General features: G+C 38.1%; 1 protein-coding gene across 3 annotated transcripts; it reads right to left on the reverse strand.

The window, feature by feature from the left end:
* Nucleotides 1-329: 329 nt before the first annotated feature.
* Nucleotides 330-11,371, reverse strand: LOC121762025 (protein TIFY 6B-like). 3 transcript variants are annotated; one of them, XM_042157759.1, is made up of 6 exons: nucleotides 11,099-11,371; nucleotides 1,755-1,957; nucleotides 1,585-1,675; nucleotides 1,180-1,501; nucleotides 1,022-1,082; nucleotides 330-715 (listed from the first exon to the last, which is right to left on the reverse strand). In XM_042157759.1, exons 1-6 carry the CDS (start codon nucleotides 11,102-11,104, stop codon nucleotides 595-597), a joined length of 804 nt encoding a protein of 267 aa, XP_042013693.1. In that variant the 5' UTR covers nucleotides 11,105-11,371; the 3' UTR covers nucleotides 330-594. The 3 variants fall into 3 exon arrangements, with proteins under 3 accessions (XP_042013693.1, XP_042013695.1, XP_042013694.1); XM_042157761.1 differs by lacking the exon at nucleotides 11,099-11,371 and adding an exon at nucleotides 2,592-2,627; XM_042157760.1 differs by lacking the exon at nucleotides 11,099-11,371 and adding an exon at nucleotides 2,239-2,459.
* Nucleotides 11,372-19,023: the final 7,652 nt, after the last annotated feature.

The following is a 19,023-nucleotide window of genomic DNA, read 5'->3' on the forward strand; positions in this document are numbered from 1 at the left end:
ATATTGATTAAAGTTTATAGTAACAAGACGGTTAAAAATATAACAAACAATAAAAAGTTATTTATTGGAGTACATTAATAGCCTAAGTTCAAAATTTCACCTACGAATTATATTATCAAGCTTTTTTATTGGAGTAGTTGTTAGTAATGTATGTTTATATTTTTTTAAATATTGTTCATTTAATTGTGGAATCAATTGATAAGACGCGTCTCCTTAAATAAAAATCAAGGAAAGTGGAAAGTTTAATATTTACATTTGAGGTTTGTGGGTCTTTGAAGACCATATATAGTATTAATTTTTTCAAAAGTCCATATTAAGCTCAAGAGAAATGATAATAATAATTCTTCCATTTTTGTTGCAAAACTTTAAGATTTATACAATGTGATTCTGATTATAACACTACTACAATCTTTAAACAATTCAGCAAAAAAATGTAACTACAAGACTACAGCAATGTTTAACAGACAAAAAACAGAATATATAAATTCATACTAATAAACAAAGGTATAACACAAGCTGAAACTGGAATTCTTTTTGATCTTGCATCTTAATTATCTCTATAACTTATTTGCAGCTTCTGCTAAAACCATCCCCTCAATTGGCTGCTGGTACTGGACAAGACCCCGACGAGTTCATCGACAAGCTCGTCCCGCCTGATCCGGCCGCCCCGTAATCCCCAGACTGACAGTCACCATAAGGTGAAGCACTGATCACCCTACAATAGTGAGAGCAAGTCTTTTTAGGCACTAAACAGATCACTTTGCAACATTTAAATCAAAAATTGCGGATTTTGAACGTCTAGCTAAGCACAAGTGTGCCTTTACGTGCAATATGGAATGACGATAGGAATGGAATGGAAATTTAATATTTCATACGAAGGCATATGCACAAAGAAAGCGCGTCACCTATCATGAAAACGAAGACGAGACCTTTGGACTCAGGCACTAACCACTCTACCGATTGAACAAGAATTTCACAGACAATAAATTCAATCTAAGTTCAAATGAGGCTAGAGATCTACCTCTCCTTGCGCTTCTCCAAGAACCGGGCTAGAGATTTTCTGCGAAACTGAGGCACAGTGTCTGAAAACAACACGACGAGGAAGAAGATATTTAACGACTACGAAGATTATAGAAGTAAGATAACAACAAAAACACAAAAACGGTTAAGAAAAAGTACCTGCTGATATGAAGCTTACAGATCCTGGAGGAGTAACTGTTTTCAGAGGCTCAGCATTGATAGGAGGTGACATACGAGATCCAGATGGCCTAGCAGCGCTCGCCTCAGTCCTAAGAGCAGCCCATCCCAGAGCCGGGGAGGTGCTAATAGGGGTCACTGGGACGGGGCTGGAAAGGCGTGGCGTGGTTGCATAGGGCTGGCTTATGGTTAGCCTCTCGGGAACTGAAGATCTAGGAATGGCCGCCTGAATGTGAGATGCGGAAGGGGTGGCCTTAGGAGTCACCGGTGGTGCATTTCCAGCTAATAGCATAATAGCTTGAGCCTAAATCCATCGATGAACAACGTTATAGTAAGTGGACTAATGAGGTTGTCAGTGATAACAGAGGAAACAAGCATGTTCTCTACCTTCTCGGGGGAAATGTTGTCGAAGACACAGATTGAGCCGTTGTAGAAGATGGTCAACTGAGCCGGCGCGTTGGAGATCTTGGGTGAGTTCCTACACAATTTTAGCCTCATAGTTAAATCACCACCTTTCTTGATAAGGTTTTTGGTTCCGAATTTTCACGAAAAGGTACCTGAAATCAGTGGTTCCAACGACAGCGCTGTTGGAGGGCTTGGCCATTGGGACAACGGCCATGGGAGGAGCGTAGGGCTGGTGGTGAGCCACACCCGGTGAAGTGGTGATTGGACGACGGATGTTGTGTGCATCTCTGTGCTGAGTCGGGTAATTTGTCACCGTGTAACGGACCCCACCTTGCTTCTCAACAGCATTGCTTTTCTGCATATCAAAATGGACAGTTAGAAGGAAGCCTAACACCGCAAAAACACTCAAAAACATCTAATTCAAGAAACAATACAGTTAAAAAACTCAACAAAAGGGATCCAAAACAATCAATAATCAAAAGTAATCACAACCAATTAAGCAAATCAATCAAACAAAAGGGATCCAAATCAATCGAACAACCAACTAAACTAATCAAAGAAACAACACAGTTAAATAAGTGTCATCCAATTCATGAAAAGCAACAAAAGGGATCCAAAAAGGAGGACATAACCAACCTGTGAGGCAGGAAACTGGGTGTGACTAGACTCGAAAACATCAGTAGTCAAGGTAACCAAACCAGATGAGGCAAGAGAGTTAAAACCAGTCTTAGGTTGTGATGATTCCGCGAATTTTTGATGATGATAAATGCTCGTAAAAATAAATTACGACACAGAGAATTTTACGTGGTTCGATTTACTGAGGTAAATCTACGTCCACGGGGAGAAATGGGGGCAGGTTTGTATTGCTTGATCTGCGAATTACAGCTTACAACACAGACTTGCTATATGATTATTTCTCTAGAGAGATTCTAACCCTTTTCTACCAGATCTAAGTTCTATTTATACATTGAACTAAGATCGTGGCTTACATCATCACTCTAGGTCGTGGATGTCGTGTAGGTCATGGCCTAAGATCGTGGCCTGAGTTGACGCCACGTGGTAGTGGGTGTGTTGGAAGTTGTGGAAATCCTGCATGGGTCCACTAACTCCTTGTTCGGTCGAATACTGAGACCGAACTGCTTTGGTTGCCGATCTGAGAGTAGAGCTTGATGCCGACCTGAGAGCAGAGCTTGATTGGTTGGCTTTTACCGAGCTGTAGGCTGAGGCCGAACTCTTTGGTAATGCCGAACTCATCCGAACTCTTTGGTCATGCCGAACTCATACTCTTCCTTGGGCTTCGGGCTGATGGGCCGTCATTGCTGTTGGGCTTGTTTAGTCCGTACCCCATCACTACCCCCCCCCGAAAGACGAAGTGAATCACTTCGGCGAAGCGAGTCACTTCGGCATTCTGGATAAAGGTACGGGGGAGGCTGACGTCAGGGGACGTGCCTTGCATGTGACTGCATTAAATGCGACAGTAAAATCCGGCCGTTGAATCCTGAAAAGGTGGGATTCGAAACGGTGCGACGATTTTGAAATCTTCGCCGAATCTGATAAATATGCTCTTTCTTCCTCATTTGAACATCTTTGCTGTTGCGTCTTCTATACTCTCTCTTTCTCGAGAAATTTTCTTCCGCTTTCAAGAGCTTCTTCAGACTTTCTTCACTTTCAAAAAGTAAGAAAAATGTCTTCTTCTTCTTCTTCGGTGTCGGGTAGCGGTAGGAAAGGGGATAAGGGGTCTTCTAGCCGGAAAGAATCCGGGGATAAGACCGTAGAGTATTTTCACAGTATCTTGAGTAAGGATACTGTGATATCCCTTCACGAGAAATATTTTTTACCTGGGGGGAAGGCGGTGGTTCCCGACGATGATCATAGGGCTAACGACCCGCCGGAGGGTTATGCCACCGTTTACGAAGCCTGCTTAGAATGCGGGCTTCGTTTTCCTCTTCCCCCACCTTTTGTAGAGCTTCTTGATTTTTTTCAACTCCCTTTAGGTCAGGTGACTCCGAACTCTTGGAGGCACTTATCGGCTTTTGCTGCCGAACTGCGTAGGCTAGATAAGGATCTGTCTCTGAGGGCAATCCTTAATTTTTTCCAGTTTAAAAGGAAGGGATCTTGGTTCTACTTGATCCCCTTACAGCCTTTTAGGGCCTTCTGCAAAACCAAGTGGCCGAAATGGCAAAAACCGTTTCTTTTTTTATAATAGGACTTCGGCTCCGGGCTTTCCTTGGAGAAGGCCGAAGTCCGTGATTCCCCATCCTCGGTTAGAACCGTTGGCCGAGCTCGAGGGCGAGCTCAATAAGATTCCTATGATTAGGAAACAGTATTCGGAAACTGAGCTCGTCAAGGGCGACCTCGTGTTCAATATCTCGTCTTCGGACGAAGAGGCCGAGGGTGAGGATTTCTCTTTTTTATGCTCTACTGCTTTAACGAAGAAAACTAACCTTGTTTTCTTGCTTTTTGGCAGTGTTCATGCTGAATAAGGCTATCCGAAAGTCCTCCGAGCTTGAGGAGCCGGAGAAAGAGAAGGCTACCAGCTCGGCGCCTGATGCCGAGAAGAATCCGAAGAGGCAAAAGACCTCTTCGGGTCCAAAGAAGCCGGAGTCGACTTCGGCAAGTAGGAAGGGGAGGACCCAGAAGCCCCCGAGAGCGCCAGAGAAAGACGTGGTCTTGGCGCCTCCTTCGGAGCATATCTGTGAGCCATTTTTATGGCCCACGGACTTCGCCGAGGTGAATTGTCTTCTTGATTCTTTGGCCTGGCTTCTGTCCTGTATTTTTGGTGCCCTCTGTTGACTTTTTTCCTTATCCATTTTCAGAGGAACGATATGCTCTCCAAGCTCGTCGCCGTCGAACTCTCCAAAGCGTCCAATGACTATGCCGAGATGCAGAGGAAGTTGGCGGCTGCTTGTCATCGGGCCGAACAGGCTGAGGCTAAATTTGAGAAGGCCAGAGCTGCTAGGATTTCGGCCCAGGATGAAGCTCAGTTTGCCAAAAACCAGCTCGTCATCCAGCGAGAGCAGGCGAAGCGGAGCGATGCTGCTGCCGTGGTTGCCCAAGGGGAGGCTCTCCGTGTTTACACGGAGAAACTCTTTTTGAGCAGCCAGTTCTCGGCCTTTGTCGGTAGCCTGGTAAGGCTAATTGCCGATAAGGGCGAGCAGGGGGCCGATGTCGTGCTGCCTCTGTACAGCCGAGAGATAGCAGCTCGGCTTCAGAATCTGCCGCTCCTTGAGGAGCTCGCTTCATCCTCGGTCCTGCTTTCTGCAGACCGAGTCCGGAGTTGTCGAGCTGATCGGGACGAGAACCTGGAGGCTATCTTTGCCTCCGTGGGACCCGTTTCACCCGCTTCGACTTACAACGGAGAGGGTGAGGCCGAGCCGCTGGAGCGGGAGGCCGAAGTCGAGCGAGCCGGGCATCCGGAGAAGGAAGCCGATCAGGAGGCGCAGCAGATCGGCTACGGTGGCGCCGAGCAGGCTGGGGAGAGCAAGGAGGCAGAGGCTGAAGCTGAAGCAGATAAGGAGAAGGAAGCTGAACCTCACCGAGAAGGCGGAGACGAAGCTAGCGAAGTATGATTTCGTCTCCCTTCTCTTAGTTTAGTTTCTTCCTTTATGTAAAATGGCCTTGAAGCCCTCCTTGTATAGAAAAAATTTTTTTTCTTATGAATGAAAAAATTCTTCTTTCTGCTCTTGTGTCTTCGTTTAGCCTTTCGTACTCTCTTACTCCTGTTGTGGTTTACTACCTGCTCGGTAAGCTGAAATGCCGAACTGACGTAGCTGCTTTGTATTCTTAACTCTCAAGGAGCTGGAGATACTTCACTGGAAACGGCTGTACTCTTCGGCTTTAGACGAAGCTGAGAAAAGAGCTATAGCCGATCAGACGAAGAATGACGAGCTTCTGGCTCGTTTAGTGAAGCTGGAGGCCGATAATAAGGACTTAGAGTCCGATAAGAATGATCTGGAGGCCGAGCTGAATACGACCATTGCTGAGAGGGCTGCGTACGAGGATTACATCCGTGTGCGCGGGGGAATGACCATATCAGATGCTCAGAGTCGAGTTGACGAACTGTGGGAGGAATATAATGTACTCCGGAGGAACAATGCGCTGGAGAGCTCGGCTTGCCAACAAGTCGTGACATCATTGCGGCGCTGGGCTTCTCGGTACAACATTGTTCTTTCTCGGCGCCCCTCCATAGAAAGATTCCTTCGGCATATCGCGCCAACAGATGCTCGCACTCCAGATCAAACCTCTGGTTCCCTTGTTCAAAATCCTACTCCCAGCCAACAACGAACTCCGGAACAGCCGGAAACGTCAAGACGAGAACGGGCTCAGGAGCAACCGGAATCGTCAAGACAGGGACGGACTGAAATTCGCCGAGGAGTTGTGACTATGAGCGAGCAAGATCAGCAGATGCTTATTGCAGAGACTCTTCATCGCCGAGGTGTTAGGACTTCTCGAGCTCGGGGAAGAGGCGTTGGGTCGAGGATAGCATCTCGTCGACCTGCTTATTCTTCATCTGCTCGGAACAACCGAAATCGGCTTCCAGAGGATTTTGCAGATAGGTGGCTTAACTTCAGCAACCCTGGACAGTAGAATAGTCCTTTGTAATAGCGTAACGCCATTTTGTAGGGTAGCGGAGTTGTGTGCCGAACAAGATTTGAAAATGAAATTTTGTTTTTGTTTTCGCTTCTAACACTGTGTATTTACAGCTTAGCGAAAAAATTTCATCGTACTTGTCCTCGGTCTTATGAAGTAAACTTCTTTGACCGGACTTGTCTTTGGTCTGATGAAATAAATATCTTTGACCGGACTCGTCTTTGGTCTGATGAAATAAACATCTTTGACCGGACTCGTCTTTGGTCTGATGAAATAAACATCTTTGACCGGACTCGTCTTTGGTCTGATGAAATAAACATCTTTGACCGGACTCGTCTTTGGTCTGATGAAATAAACATCTTTGACCGGACTCGTCTTTGGTCTGATGAAATAAACATCTTTGACCGGACTCGTCTTTGGTCTGATGAAATAAACATCTTTGACCGGACTCGTCTTTGGTCTGATGAAATAAACATCTTTGACCGGACTCGTCTTTGTGTTCTAATTTGGCGATTTTCGTCGCCGGGATCGAACTTTCCCTTGTCCTAATTCGGCGAGTTTTATCGCGTGGATCGGACTTTCCCAGTTAACCGAAGTGGTCTTATGCAGTAAACCTCTTTGACTAGACATGGTCGTCCTCGGTCTTATGAGGTAAACTGCTTTGACCGAACTTGGTCGTCCTAATTCGGCGAGTTTTATCGCGTGGATTGGACTTTCCCTTGTCCTAATTCAGGCAAGTTTTATCGCGAGAATCGGACTTTTGTTGCAGTTCGTTTCAGACGAAGTGCTTGATTCTTAAGCAGAATTGTGGTCTTGTATCCTCTTTAGAAGCTTTGACACACAATCGTGGGCTTGTTGCAGCTCGTTTCAGACGAACTGCTTGTTTAAGCTGAATTGTGGTCTTGTATCCTCTTTAGAAGCTTTGACACACAATCGTGGGCTTGTTGCAGCTCGTTTCAGACGAACTGCTTGTTTAAGCTGAATTGTGGTCTTGTATCCTCTTTAGAAGCTTTGACACACAATCGTGGGCTTGTTGCAGCTCGTTTCAGACGAACTGCTTGTTTAAGCTGAATTGTGGTCTTGTATCCTCTTTAGAAGCTTTGACGCACAATCGTTGGCTTGTATGTTCTAAAAAGGGGATCAGCCTTTGAAGAACGAGATACCTCAGTTTTATTTGTAAGAGACGACACTCACATAGACAGACACAACGCACGTAGAGACAAGAACAAGTAAAAAACAAAGAAAACACATAAGACTGACCGACCGGACTGTCTCTTACAAATGGAACTTTTTGAGGTTGGAAACGTACCATGTTCGGGGTACTTGTGCTCCCGACGCGTGAGTCAATTTGTAAGACCCTTTGCCGAGGACTTCTGACACCCGATATGGACCTTTCTATGTGGGTTCGAGTTCGCCCAGCTTTTCTGCTCGGCTTACTTCGTTGTTTCTCAAGACGAGATCTCCCACTTGAAATTGCAGCTTCTTCACCCTTTGGTTGTAATACCGGGCTACTTGCTCCTTGTACTTGGCTGCTTTTAGGCAGGCCAATTCTCTTCTTTCTTCGGCAAGATCTAGTTCGGCTCTCAGTCCGTCACCATTCATTTCTGAGGAGAAATTGAGTTCGGGGACTGGATATGCCGATCTCAACCGAATCACGGCTTCAGTGCCGTACACCATCGAGTTCGGCTCCGGTGTGACTTCGGTCATTTCGCCGGCCTCTGATTCCGGCTGCTGTGATTGCTATGCTCGATGGTGCCGAACTGATTGCTCGGCACTTTTAAGCGCAATCTGCGAACACACTTGCTCTTTTTCGATCACCTCGGATGACCGCTATCTCTCCTTTAGTGGAGAAGGTGTTCGGCGAGGATGCCTCTGATCGCTATGACCGGGCTTCTTTTTGTCTTCTCTAGATGAGCTGTCTAAAGACCGTTTTCGACGGTCTGCCTCATCGGCACGAGAAAACTTGTCCGCAATGTCCCACATCTCTTGAGCTGTTTGCGGACCGCACTCCACGAGCTTTCTGTAGAGAGCTCCGGGCAGGATTCCATTTTGGAATGCCGAAATGACAAGTAGATCATTGAGATTATCTACTTGTAGGCATTCCTTGTGGAATCTCGTCATAAAATCGCTGATCTTTTCGTCGCGACCTTGACGTATAGAAAGCAGCTGAGCCGAAGTGCTTCTGGCTTCCGCTTTCTGAAAGAACCTCCTGTGGAAAGCATCCATTAGATCTCGGTAGGATCTAATGCTGCCTTTGGGGAGGCTATCGAACCACCTTCTGGCGTTCCCGATAAGCAGTTCGGGAAACAGCTTGCACATGTGGACCTCGTTGAGACCCTGGTTCGCCATGTTATATTGATAGCGTCCCAAGAAATCATGAGGATCCACGAGTCCGTCATAGGTTATCGACGGAGTTCGGTAGTTCTGTGGTAGGGAAGTTCGGGTAATATCGTCCGAGAACGGAGTCCTCAATGCTCCGTACATGGCGAACCCGACATTTCTTCGGTATGGAGGAGATGGAGTTCTCCTGTGATTCCGGTACCGAGGATTCTTTCTTCTGGAAGACATGATACTACTGCGGTAGTGACTGTCTCGTATGGAGGGAGAGGGAGAATCCGCCGTTTTCGCCTCCGGCTGCTTTTGGCTTCTCTGCAGGAAGGTTAAGAATTCCTCCTGCTTTTCAGCCAAAAACAGCTTGACAGCCTCGTTCAAATCGGGCTGCTGGGAAGACTCGGTGTGACGGCTTTTGGGGCGGCTTGTTCCTTCGCCATGAGAACTGGTGGTGGATTTATCCCTAGGCTGTTTTCCAGACCTATGGGATGGATTGGCTTCCTCCTGGTTCTCACGGGCAGGAATACGGGTACTCTGCGATCTGGTATGCATTTTTTGGGTTGAAAAAACGGTCAAAAATTCGCTTTATCACAAATTTGGTTCTCTGTTTCCCACAGACGGCGCCAGTGATGATTCCGCGAATTTTTGATGATGATAAATGCTCGTAAAAATAAATTACGACACAGAGAATTTTACGTGGTTCGATTTACTGAGGTAAATCTACGTCCACGGGGAGAAATGGGGGCAGGTTTGTATTGCTTGATCTGCGAATTACAGCTTACAACACAGACTTGCTATATGATTATTTCTCTAGAGAGATTCTAACCCTTTTCTACCAGATCTAAGTTCTATTTATACATTGAACTAAGATCGTGGCTTACATCATCACTCTAGGTCGTGGATGTCGTGTAGGTCATGGCCTAAGATCGTGGCCTGAGTTGACGCCACGTGGTAGTGGGTGTGTTGGAAGTTGTGGAAATCCTGCATGGGTCCACTAACTCCTTGTTCGGTCGAATACTGAGACCGAACTGCTTTGGTTGCCGATCTGAGAGTAGAGCTTGATGCCGACCTGAGAGCAGAGCTTGATTGGTTGGCTTTTACCGAGCTGTAGGCTGAGGCCGAACTCTTTGGTAATGCCGAACTCATCCGAACTCTTTGGTCATGCCGAACTCATACTCTTCCTTGGGCTTCGGGCTGATGGGCCGTCATTGCTGTTGGGCTTGTTTAGTCCGTACCCCATCAGGTTGCTTGTCTTCTTGACCACCTTGGAAAGACAAGAGATGAGGAAGGGCAGAGCCCTTGTTTGAGAATGACCACTGCATTGGTAAGCTTCTCACAGGAGCTACAACACAATGAATGAATAATTGAATATGAGATGAAAATATGAATCAAGAATGGATGAATATAGGGAACAGAAGCAGTAGATTTTCTAGGTCAGAGAGGTCTTATTTAAGGACTTAATCACCTAATGATTAACAACTAATAAGTAATTTGGTGAAGTGTAGTTTCAAAAAAGCTGCATAAAAAATCACTCAGCTGCAGCCGTCTTACTATTTTAATCTAATATAATAGTTAGGAATCCAAGATTAAATTAAATTAAAATTTTAAACCTGCAGCTGTATAAAAGGGGTGTGAACATAAACATTTTTATTAAAGGGAAGGGTTAATGGATTCTGCATCTCATGCAGATTATAATAAAGTTATTATCGTACTAGAGGAAAATAAAGTTAGTGGAACGTAGGTCCTACTTTTATATATCAGTTTTATAATAAAATGTGAGGAGGAATGAGTTAGTGGAATATGAGGTCAGTAAAGAATACGAAGTTCCCATCTAGTCAAACAGTTCAAATAGACAACCTATTTTTTGGAATAATCAAAAAATTATTTTTAGTATTTTATTCCTCTTTTAAAGAGGTGGCAGGACTACAATATTTCAGCATGTGGGGTGGGGGTGAGTGGTGACTTCTTGGAGAGCACAACTTATATTAATTTAATTATAATAACAATTTCTATATAATAATGAAGGGGCTCACGAGGTGCATGTTAGCATTGAACAAGTCTAAAACACAAGAAAATGGAATATGAATAAAAAATTGTGAGAGATGTAAAAATTTAAAAACAGGAGGAAGACCACAACCAATAAAAATACTATAGTGTTCTTATTTTAATACCCATTTTAATGATTTCTCACGAAACGTGAAGAATCCTCCTCCCACATCATGACATAAAGAATAACAATATTTAATTTAAGCTACAGTTGACAGCTGGTGGCATGCCAAAAAACTTATAAATAAATAATTTATTTTCAAAAAGAAAATGGCCCCTTTATCCTTACAAAAATAATCATTCTTGGATTGCCATGTTGCACCCTCTAGTTGTTGTTTGCACTTTGCAATAAAGAAGAGATGAACTTATAAGAATGCAAAAATGAAATAAAGCCATATGCAAATTTTAAATCCAAACATACTAAATAAATAAAAAAAAGATTCCTTTTTTACAAGCTTCATAGATTCTCATCTTCATACAATCAAGAAACTAAAAAATTCTGAAAAAAACAAAAGAAAAGAATGATTACCAGCATCAATTATTTCATCAGGAAGCTCCTGTTTCACAGACAAGCCCATGAAATCTCTCTCCATCTTCAAATATCAGCAGAAATCAAGAAAAATATCACTTTTTTTTATTATTGCAAAACCTGTGATTCTTGGAAATCAACCAGAAAAGGGGAAGGGTTAGAATTTTGGCAGTGAAGAGTGACAAAGGGCTGTTTGTTTGCTGCGGATGGCTTTTCTCTCTCGTGAATGAGAGAGAAATTGAATATTTGAGAGAGAGAGAGAGAGAGGGTGTAGAGCTGTTGAGGCTTTGATGTGTAATGTAATAACTGTATCATATACAGAGGTGTGATTGTGACATTTTTCTGAATTTTTTAATGTTAAACACTGCTTCTCGTGGTAATACTAATATACCGGCAACCTCCGGTCATCCAACATAGACTTTTTGTGAACCAATAAATTTTTTTTTTGGTGAGATAATAATTTTTTGAAGCACAGTAAGATAGGAGTATAATTTAAAGTGGAGATATTATCATTTTAATTCGGTTAATATTTAAAAATCAGGATATTGGAGAAAGGAATACTTAAATAGGGGTAATTACTGTTATGAAGTCAATGCTAACGTATAAGATTAATGTTAGTTTTGAGAATGAAAAACATTAATTAGCTTTATGCTTATTATCTTCGTCCACCCGAAAAATAATTTAGTAATGAACTATAGAAGTGGTTGAAGTATTAATTGACCTAAATCGTTAGAGTTGAGGTTGAAGTATTAATTGACCTAAATCGTTAGAGTTGATATAGATAAATAGAGACTAATAATGGTGAACGACCTAAAATGAGAAAACAACCTAAAATGATAAAACATAACTATTTTCATAAAATGAAAGTAGTAATTTGTTAAGAGAACCATCAAACATAGATCACGAATATCATATAGCAATATGCGATTTTTAAAAAATTTATACACAAAATTCAAATGTAAAAAACAAATATTTTAAGAGATAATGGTTGTAACCAAAACTAAAAGATAGGATTAGTATTACTCAATAAATTAGACTATGTAAATGTGGCATGAATGGTTAAAGCATAAATAGTAAAACTCGTGACTTATGTAAAGACGACGTGATTGGCCAAAGAATGGAATATAAAACTCGTGTTTTATCACGAGTAGTATGTTTATCATAAAATCACGCAATCTATCCGAAAAGACCCGTTCAAGATCATCGTGACCAAAAATTATGTGTCTATCAGCAATGGGTCATAAAATAATTTACTCTCATAGATATCATCTTTTCAAAGTGCGGTGTAATACATTTGTGATTTTTTCATTTAAACATAAGGTAGGATACTAAATACCCATTTTGTCTTACTCTAAGTGGCCCATAATCCTTTTTGGCATGCCTCACTTTAAATGACACATTTTTTAATATACACATATCACTCTATCTATTTTTTTGATATCTTATTTTATTCTCTCTACTTTATTCAGAAAATAACACTATATAAAATCCTATATGAAATTAAAAATATTTCAATTAGCGGGTGTGGGACATAGAAAGTAGTAATATATGCTTGCAACTAAATGTGTCAAAACTTGCTAGTTGATGTCCAAATAAAAGATTGTGTACTATTTTGATGATTTTTTTTACCATTTCAACCACAATTAGATTCGATCTTTCTTTAATTGATCAATCTTCGTTCATATTATAATTAGCATAAAGAAGGATATTTTTAAAGTAGTACCATCTTTTATTGATTCAACCACTACCAAATTCCATAATTTAGATAAACAGAATATTTGGTTTCAAAGAATGTCTACTTCACTGTAAAAAAAAAATTCATAAAGCACATATGTTTATTCAGAGTAACAGAACAAATTTTCAAATCATAAATTTTTAGATATTTAATTTTTTTTTTCAACGCTATGAAAAACAATAGTAGGAGTACTACAAAATTAAAGTTCTAAAATACAGAAATTTGTAAAATAATTTAATACGGAGTATATACATAGGCAACCGGCTAAAGGGGTAGCTGTGATAAAACAAACACCACGTGAGACAACATGTTCCGTGAATCACGCTTTTAATGCCACGTGGTGAAAACGTGACAATTCTCGTGCACATTTATACTCCCGCAACCCACCTGATTCTTATCTGCCACATCTCAAAATTGGGATATGATAGCGTGACCGTTTGGTGACACGTACTATCCCCTCTTCTCCAAGTGTCACAAATTTATTGGGCCTTCACTTGAATATTAACCAATCTTCCTATCCCATTCATTTATCTTACTTAGTGCTAAAGCAATTATGTTTACTAATAATAAATTTATTAAGTTAGTGGGACACATAAAATATACTACTAATATTTATTTAATTAAAATAAGTTCTCTTAGATTAATAAACTTTGACGCGTTTCATCTCATAATCACTTCAATGAATTATTATCCTCAATATATGTGTCTCACATTTGAAGAAAAAAATCTCTCTTCTTACATAAGCATTGAAAGTTTGAAACTATTGTTATAGTATTAGGAAACTCAAATTAAATCCAATGGATAGACTATATGGAAAAAAGTCAAATTAGCTCTAAATTAGGTGATGTTGTACATATTTAATTTTATGCATTTTCAATATGTGAAAAATGAAAACTAGTGTTAAGTGGTTAGTGAATGTTCTAATTGGATACGTCTTTTCCACTTTATTTATTTAGTCATGTGAAGCATGATCTTATGTGAATAAAGAAGGGTCCCACTTCTAGTGGTCCTTTGTGAGTTTTTTAAATTGGTTTTAATAGTGCCATGGTCTTTAAATCTTTATTACAAAAAAATTGATATATCTATCATAACAAAAAATTGTGAAAAACTAATACTTTTGAATTGACATAACACCAAGATTTTTGATTTATTATTGTTTGCTTTACATATCTTTCTAAACGGCAGAACAAAATTATGGGAGTAGTTAACTAACTAAAAAGGATGTTAGTAACAAGCTTTAAGTATCAACAATGGAGTTAGGCATTGAGCACTTCATGTAGTGTGCAATCACTTTGTATAATGCGCAGATTAATAAAATATTACAATCGTCATAGCATTTCATGTAGTACTTTACACTTCACAAAATATAAAGATATTGTATAAAGAAAATAGTAGTATGTAAAACCTATGAATAAAAGTGTAAGTAAATATGTTCCTAGTGTTAAGGCTTGTGGGTATGGAATTAAAATGCTTATAAGTACTAGTACAAGATTTATGAATAGTTTGGAGATGCATTTATGATTAATTGAAAATTTTAAAATTAAACTTTAACGGATTTATAAAATCCTCGAGCCTATCTCGCTCGGAATGAAGTTGAATTCGATCAAATGTCAAACAATGTGATATCCCACAATCTTATTCAATCTCTAAATATTTATATATAAATGATAAAATTAGAGGAGTATTTCAAATTCGGATACTAATCAAATTTGTCTAGTTGGAATCCATAGTTTGTCCGGAATGAACTAGGCTGATTCAAATATAAAAATTAGTTCCAAATTAAATACTGTAGCAAATTAAAGAAGTCTCATCACCCATGACGAAAAAAGCATAGAAAAATGAAATAAATATATGAAGCTTTAGGTCAACGTACAATAATTGAGATATATCCAATGTAAACCGCTCTCCAACCCACAGAAATAATCAATATAAAATACTACTCCCTCCGTCCCCGAATAAGAGTCGCTAATTTCCATTTTGGGCCGTCCCTCATTAAGAGTCACTCTTCATTTTTACCATATATGGTAGTAGGCCCCACATTCCACTAACTCACTACACTCACATTTTATTATAAAACCAATATAAAAATGTGGGTCCCACATTCAACCAACCTTTTCAACCAATTTTTCTCTACATTTCTTAAAATTCGTGCCCGGTCAAAGAACGACTCCTATTAGGGGACGGAGGGAGTAGTATTTAACAAGAGAACCCCACATGGTTAATTTACTTATGATTATGAATTTAATATTTGATTTTTTTTAGTTGGGGAAGGGGGGACAGCATTTTTTTACCACAAATGACCTTCATTGCTTGGATGCTTGGTAATAAACGATTTAATATTTGTTTAGACTAATATCTATTAGTAGGCGCAAAGTCAACTTTTGATATTTTTAAATATAGTTTGGTATTTATTTCATATAAAATGTTTAGATAATAGTATAAATTTTTTATTATCGTTATACAATTATATACTCTTGTATTTTTCTAAATTTTCATGCTTTAATTATTTTAATATTAAATAAACGCACGCCTATCGAATTTGAATACACTAGAACTACTCCAACCATAACAATATCCATAGGCACCAAGTTGAAATAGAAAAATTAAATCAAATGTATATTTGGCTATATTTATCAATATCACCATCAAAACTACTAATATCATGATTATAATTAGATAATTATCTGAATGTATATTTTATATAGAGATAACTTTTCAATATTAAGTCATAGCTATATATCATCCTGTATCCCGACATACGAAAAAAAAAGATAAGACTCGTTAGCTTCGCATATTAATTAAATGGATTTTTTTTAATAATATGAAAAGCACAGTAACATTACGAACTATACAATATAGTACATATGAATAATACTATATAAGAAGACGATAGAATATCCATATCACAGTTGTCAAGTTGCTTGATAGTAGTACAATTTTATTTGAAAAATGCTTTTATTTGGGGAAATAATTAAGTAGTTAACATAAATAAATTTGATAGATGAGAGCGACAATTGCTAGAAGAGATAAGAAGGAAGGCATGTGATTGGCGGATCGGAATTAAAATCTGTTTTTGCGGTTTGGTCCCAATATTCTTAGGTATTACTATTATTAACCACAATTGATGACGTCACGGATGATATATTAAGCTTTCTACTTTAAGCACGATACATGAACGTGTCACGTCTGTTTCTTATATTAGCAATATTTATAGATTTACTTCAATCATGCCACTTAATTAAATGATAATACTATAGGATATTTTGGCTAAAGGATTATGTGATTTTGATACTACACGTTTCATTTTATTACTCAAATCTTTGTGTAATCTGTCACCCATGGAGTATTTACTATTGGAGTAATGATCCAATTCAAATCCACCTATTTACACACACGTAATGTAGGTTGGGAAATGCCAAAAATTCAAATTAAATTGGTTTGGATTTGATTTTGGTGGCTAAGATTGGTAAGTAAATTATAAATTTGGGCTAAAAAACACAATATCCCTCAAAATCACGACCCTCTTTTTATTATATATGGTTGAAACTCTTTCTTACTTGCAAGAGGAGCACGATTTAAGATTTTATAATTACTTTAAAATTTGATATTTCAAAACCTTAAAACATATTTTAAATTCACATATATAAGTATGTGGTCCCTTAATTTTATACTTTACCATGATCAAGATTTTTATAAAATATTTCAAACAAAATGTTATAATATGCTTATGTGAAAATAATTCTTGAGCATCATTCTCGTTTGATCCACATTTTCATTAGAACCAAATTAAGCGTATAAAATGAAAAAATAAAATGTAAAAGAACGATATTCACAGATGAATATACCCATGATATGATAGTATGTAAATGCTATTACATTTCTCTCTCTTTATATCATTAATTAATAACGTGAATAGTAGATTACGAGGTATAAGAATTGAATTAGATTTATATGTAATACTATCATGCACATTTCTATATATAAGTTAATGCTATCAAAGTAGATTGTGAGGTATAGAATTGAATTAGATTTATAAAATAAATAATTTTAAACATGAAATAAATTAGAGTGATGCTAACAAATAGTCCTAAATTAACATAATCTATGTAATATGCGAATGTGGAGTGCATGAAAATTTTAAAATGTAATCGCCTATTCTTTAAAAAAGATTATGATATTTTATCACCTACCTAACATTGCTTGAAATATTAAAAGTACTACCTCAAGTCCTCAACACATAAGTTTTTTTAGAAATACTGAAATGGCTAATTTTGAATAATTTTGTGGCTATATAAATAATCTATATAACCAATCGCATATCATTGAATTTTTTTAGTGGCTAGTATAATTTGAAAACTCTAAAATGCACTCCTGTACACTCATAAAAGAAAGTAAAATTAAATATTGACCATGGTGAGAATCTTAGTTATAGTACTTTTTATAGCTTTAATTAGCCTTAAGCATAAGTTAAAACTCACAATATATATATGCAAAAAGATCCAATATTTATTTCATTCTCGTGTTTTCTTGTCACACATGCGTGGTCCTCAATTGGAAAATGTGACAAATTATTTTTCTAAAAATGATTCTACATGTGTGGTTGGTAATTGCAACTGTTTTATTAAATAACGAAGAGTGATTAAGAAATCGATAGCAACAAAGGATGTGTCCTTGTCTCTGCCATAAAACATGCCTTTCAAGGACATTGAAAATAATTTTATAGTAAAATTTTTAAAATAATTTTTATGAGAAAGTTATTTTAGTAGTATTGTATATTAAATCTATATGAATCTTTGGACAGCTCGACGACTTTTTATTTAATTCAAAATATTTAAGTGGTTGAAAAAATCAACGCGGCAGGGCATGTGTGCATGTTCTACAAAGCAATAAAATGTATTGGTTTTTAAATTATGAATAAGACATTTTATTTAATTTATAAATCAAATGTCTTATTAGTTATTAATAATCATATAACCAAGATTTGGGGCAAATGGAGCAAGGTACTCAATGACTTAATTGAGTGGCATTTTATGTGTTTGATTAAACATTTTGCTTTTTTATTTAGTGGGATACCAAGAGTTAGAAATACAAATTGCACCAATAAATTATTGGAGCTCGATGAGGAGTTCAACTGATAATCCATTACTCATGTTTCTTAGATACTATCTTAGATACTAATGTAATCAATAGATCAACTTACATAAATTGAATGGAAGTATTGAACGTGTTTTTGGGAATATTTAATTTTTGTAGTATGAAGGTTAATTTTTGTAGTATGAAGGTTTAGGTAAATAGATGCGCTTTGCTATTAACGTTAATTTGGAATTCGGCCTAATTCAACGATTAAACCATGACACAACATCAACCCATCATTTTCAACTCAATAAATAATGAATCTTGCCTCAATTTTAAATTGCATCTAGGAAGTAACATTTGTTATGTAAAGTTGTCTTTAACGTGGTGTTAGTTTATAGCTAATGACAAAAACAATATTTTAGCTATACATGTTGCTTTTGAATTGTTGTTTTCTTAACTAATACTATTATAAATTGTACTTATTCATAGTTAATTCAAATAATTTTGACTTATTTAAATCTAATTGAAAGTATCAAAATAGGCTAGATCATCGATGGGCCAGACAAAATTTTGGGCCTAATAACAACCCGGATTCTCACTAGTGGGCTCAGGCCGGCCCATAAAGACCGATTACTCGAGGTGTGCTAAGGGGATAGTTTAGGTCCAATGGGCTATTTTATTGGGCCGATACTTTGTGACTAATTAAAATATGGACTTTGCAAATGGTGTGTCAAGCAACTTTTTTATTTTATTACATGTTGTAATAAAAAAATCTTGCTAATTAAAAAGAAAGACGTGAATATCAATTATTTTGAAACGAAAGTAAGATCAACGTATCTTTATCCGGAAGATGAAAAATAATCAACAAATTGCAATTAAAGAATCTCGATAGAAAAAGTAACAATCGAATCAAATGGACTTTTCTTATATCTTTATCCCAATTTTCATTATTATTATATTATCTCCCATAAAATAATTGACTTCCCCTTCCCCCACCATTAATAGTCGTATACATACAAATTTTAGATTTTATCTGGAATATTATGACTTAATTTCCATTGCCCCTCGAATAGAAGGTCATGCAATGTTTATTAGATTCCTTTTTTATATAAAA

The sequence above is a fragment of the Salvia splendens genome, chromosome 13 (assembly GCF_004379255.2).
Source record: "Salvia splendens isolate huo1 chromosome 13, SspV2, whole genome shotgun sequence".
NCBI classification, from domain to species: Eukaryota; Viridiplantae; Streptophyta; class Magnoliopsida; order Lamiales; family Lamiaceae; genus Salvia; species Salvia splendens.

Bases quoted from the DNA above. Each gene is read 5' to 3' on its own strand.
- LOC121762025 (XM_042157759.1), bottom strand. The intron at 1,502-1,584 runs GTAGAGAACATG...CGATGGATTTAG, and splicing joins ACAACATTTCCCCCGAGAAG to GCTCAAGCTATTATGCTATT. The intron at 1,083-1,179 runs GTACTTTTTCTT...TGTTGTTTTCAG, and splicing joins TGTAAGCTTCATATCAGCAG to ACACTGTGCCTCAGTTTCGC.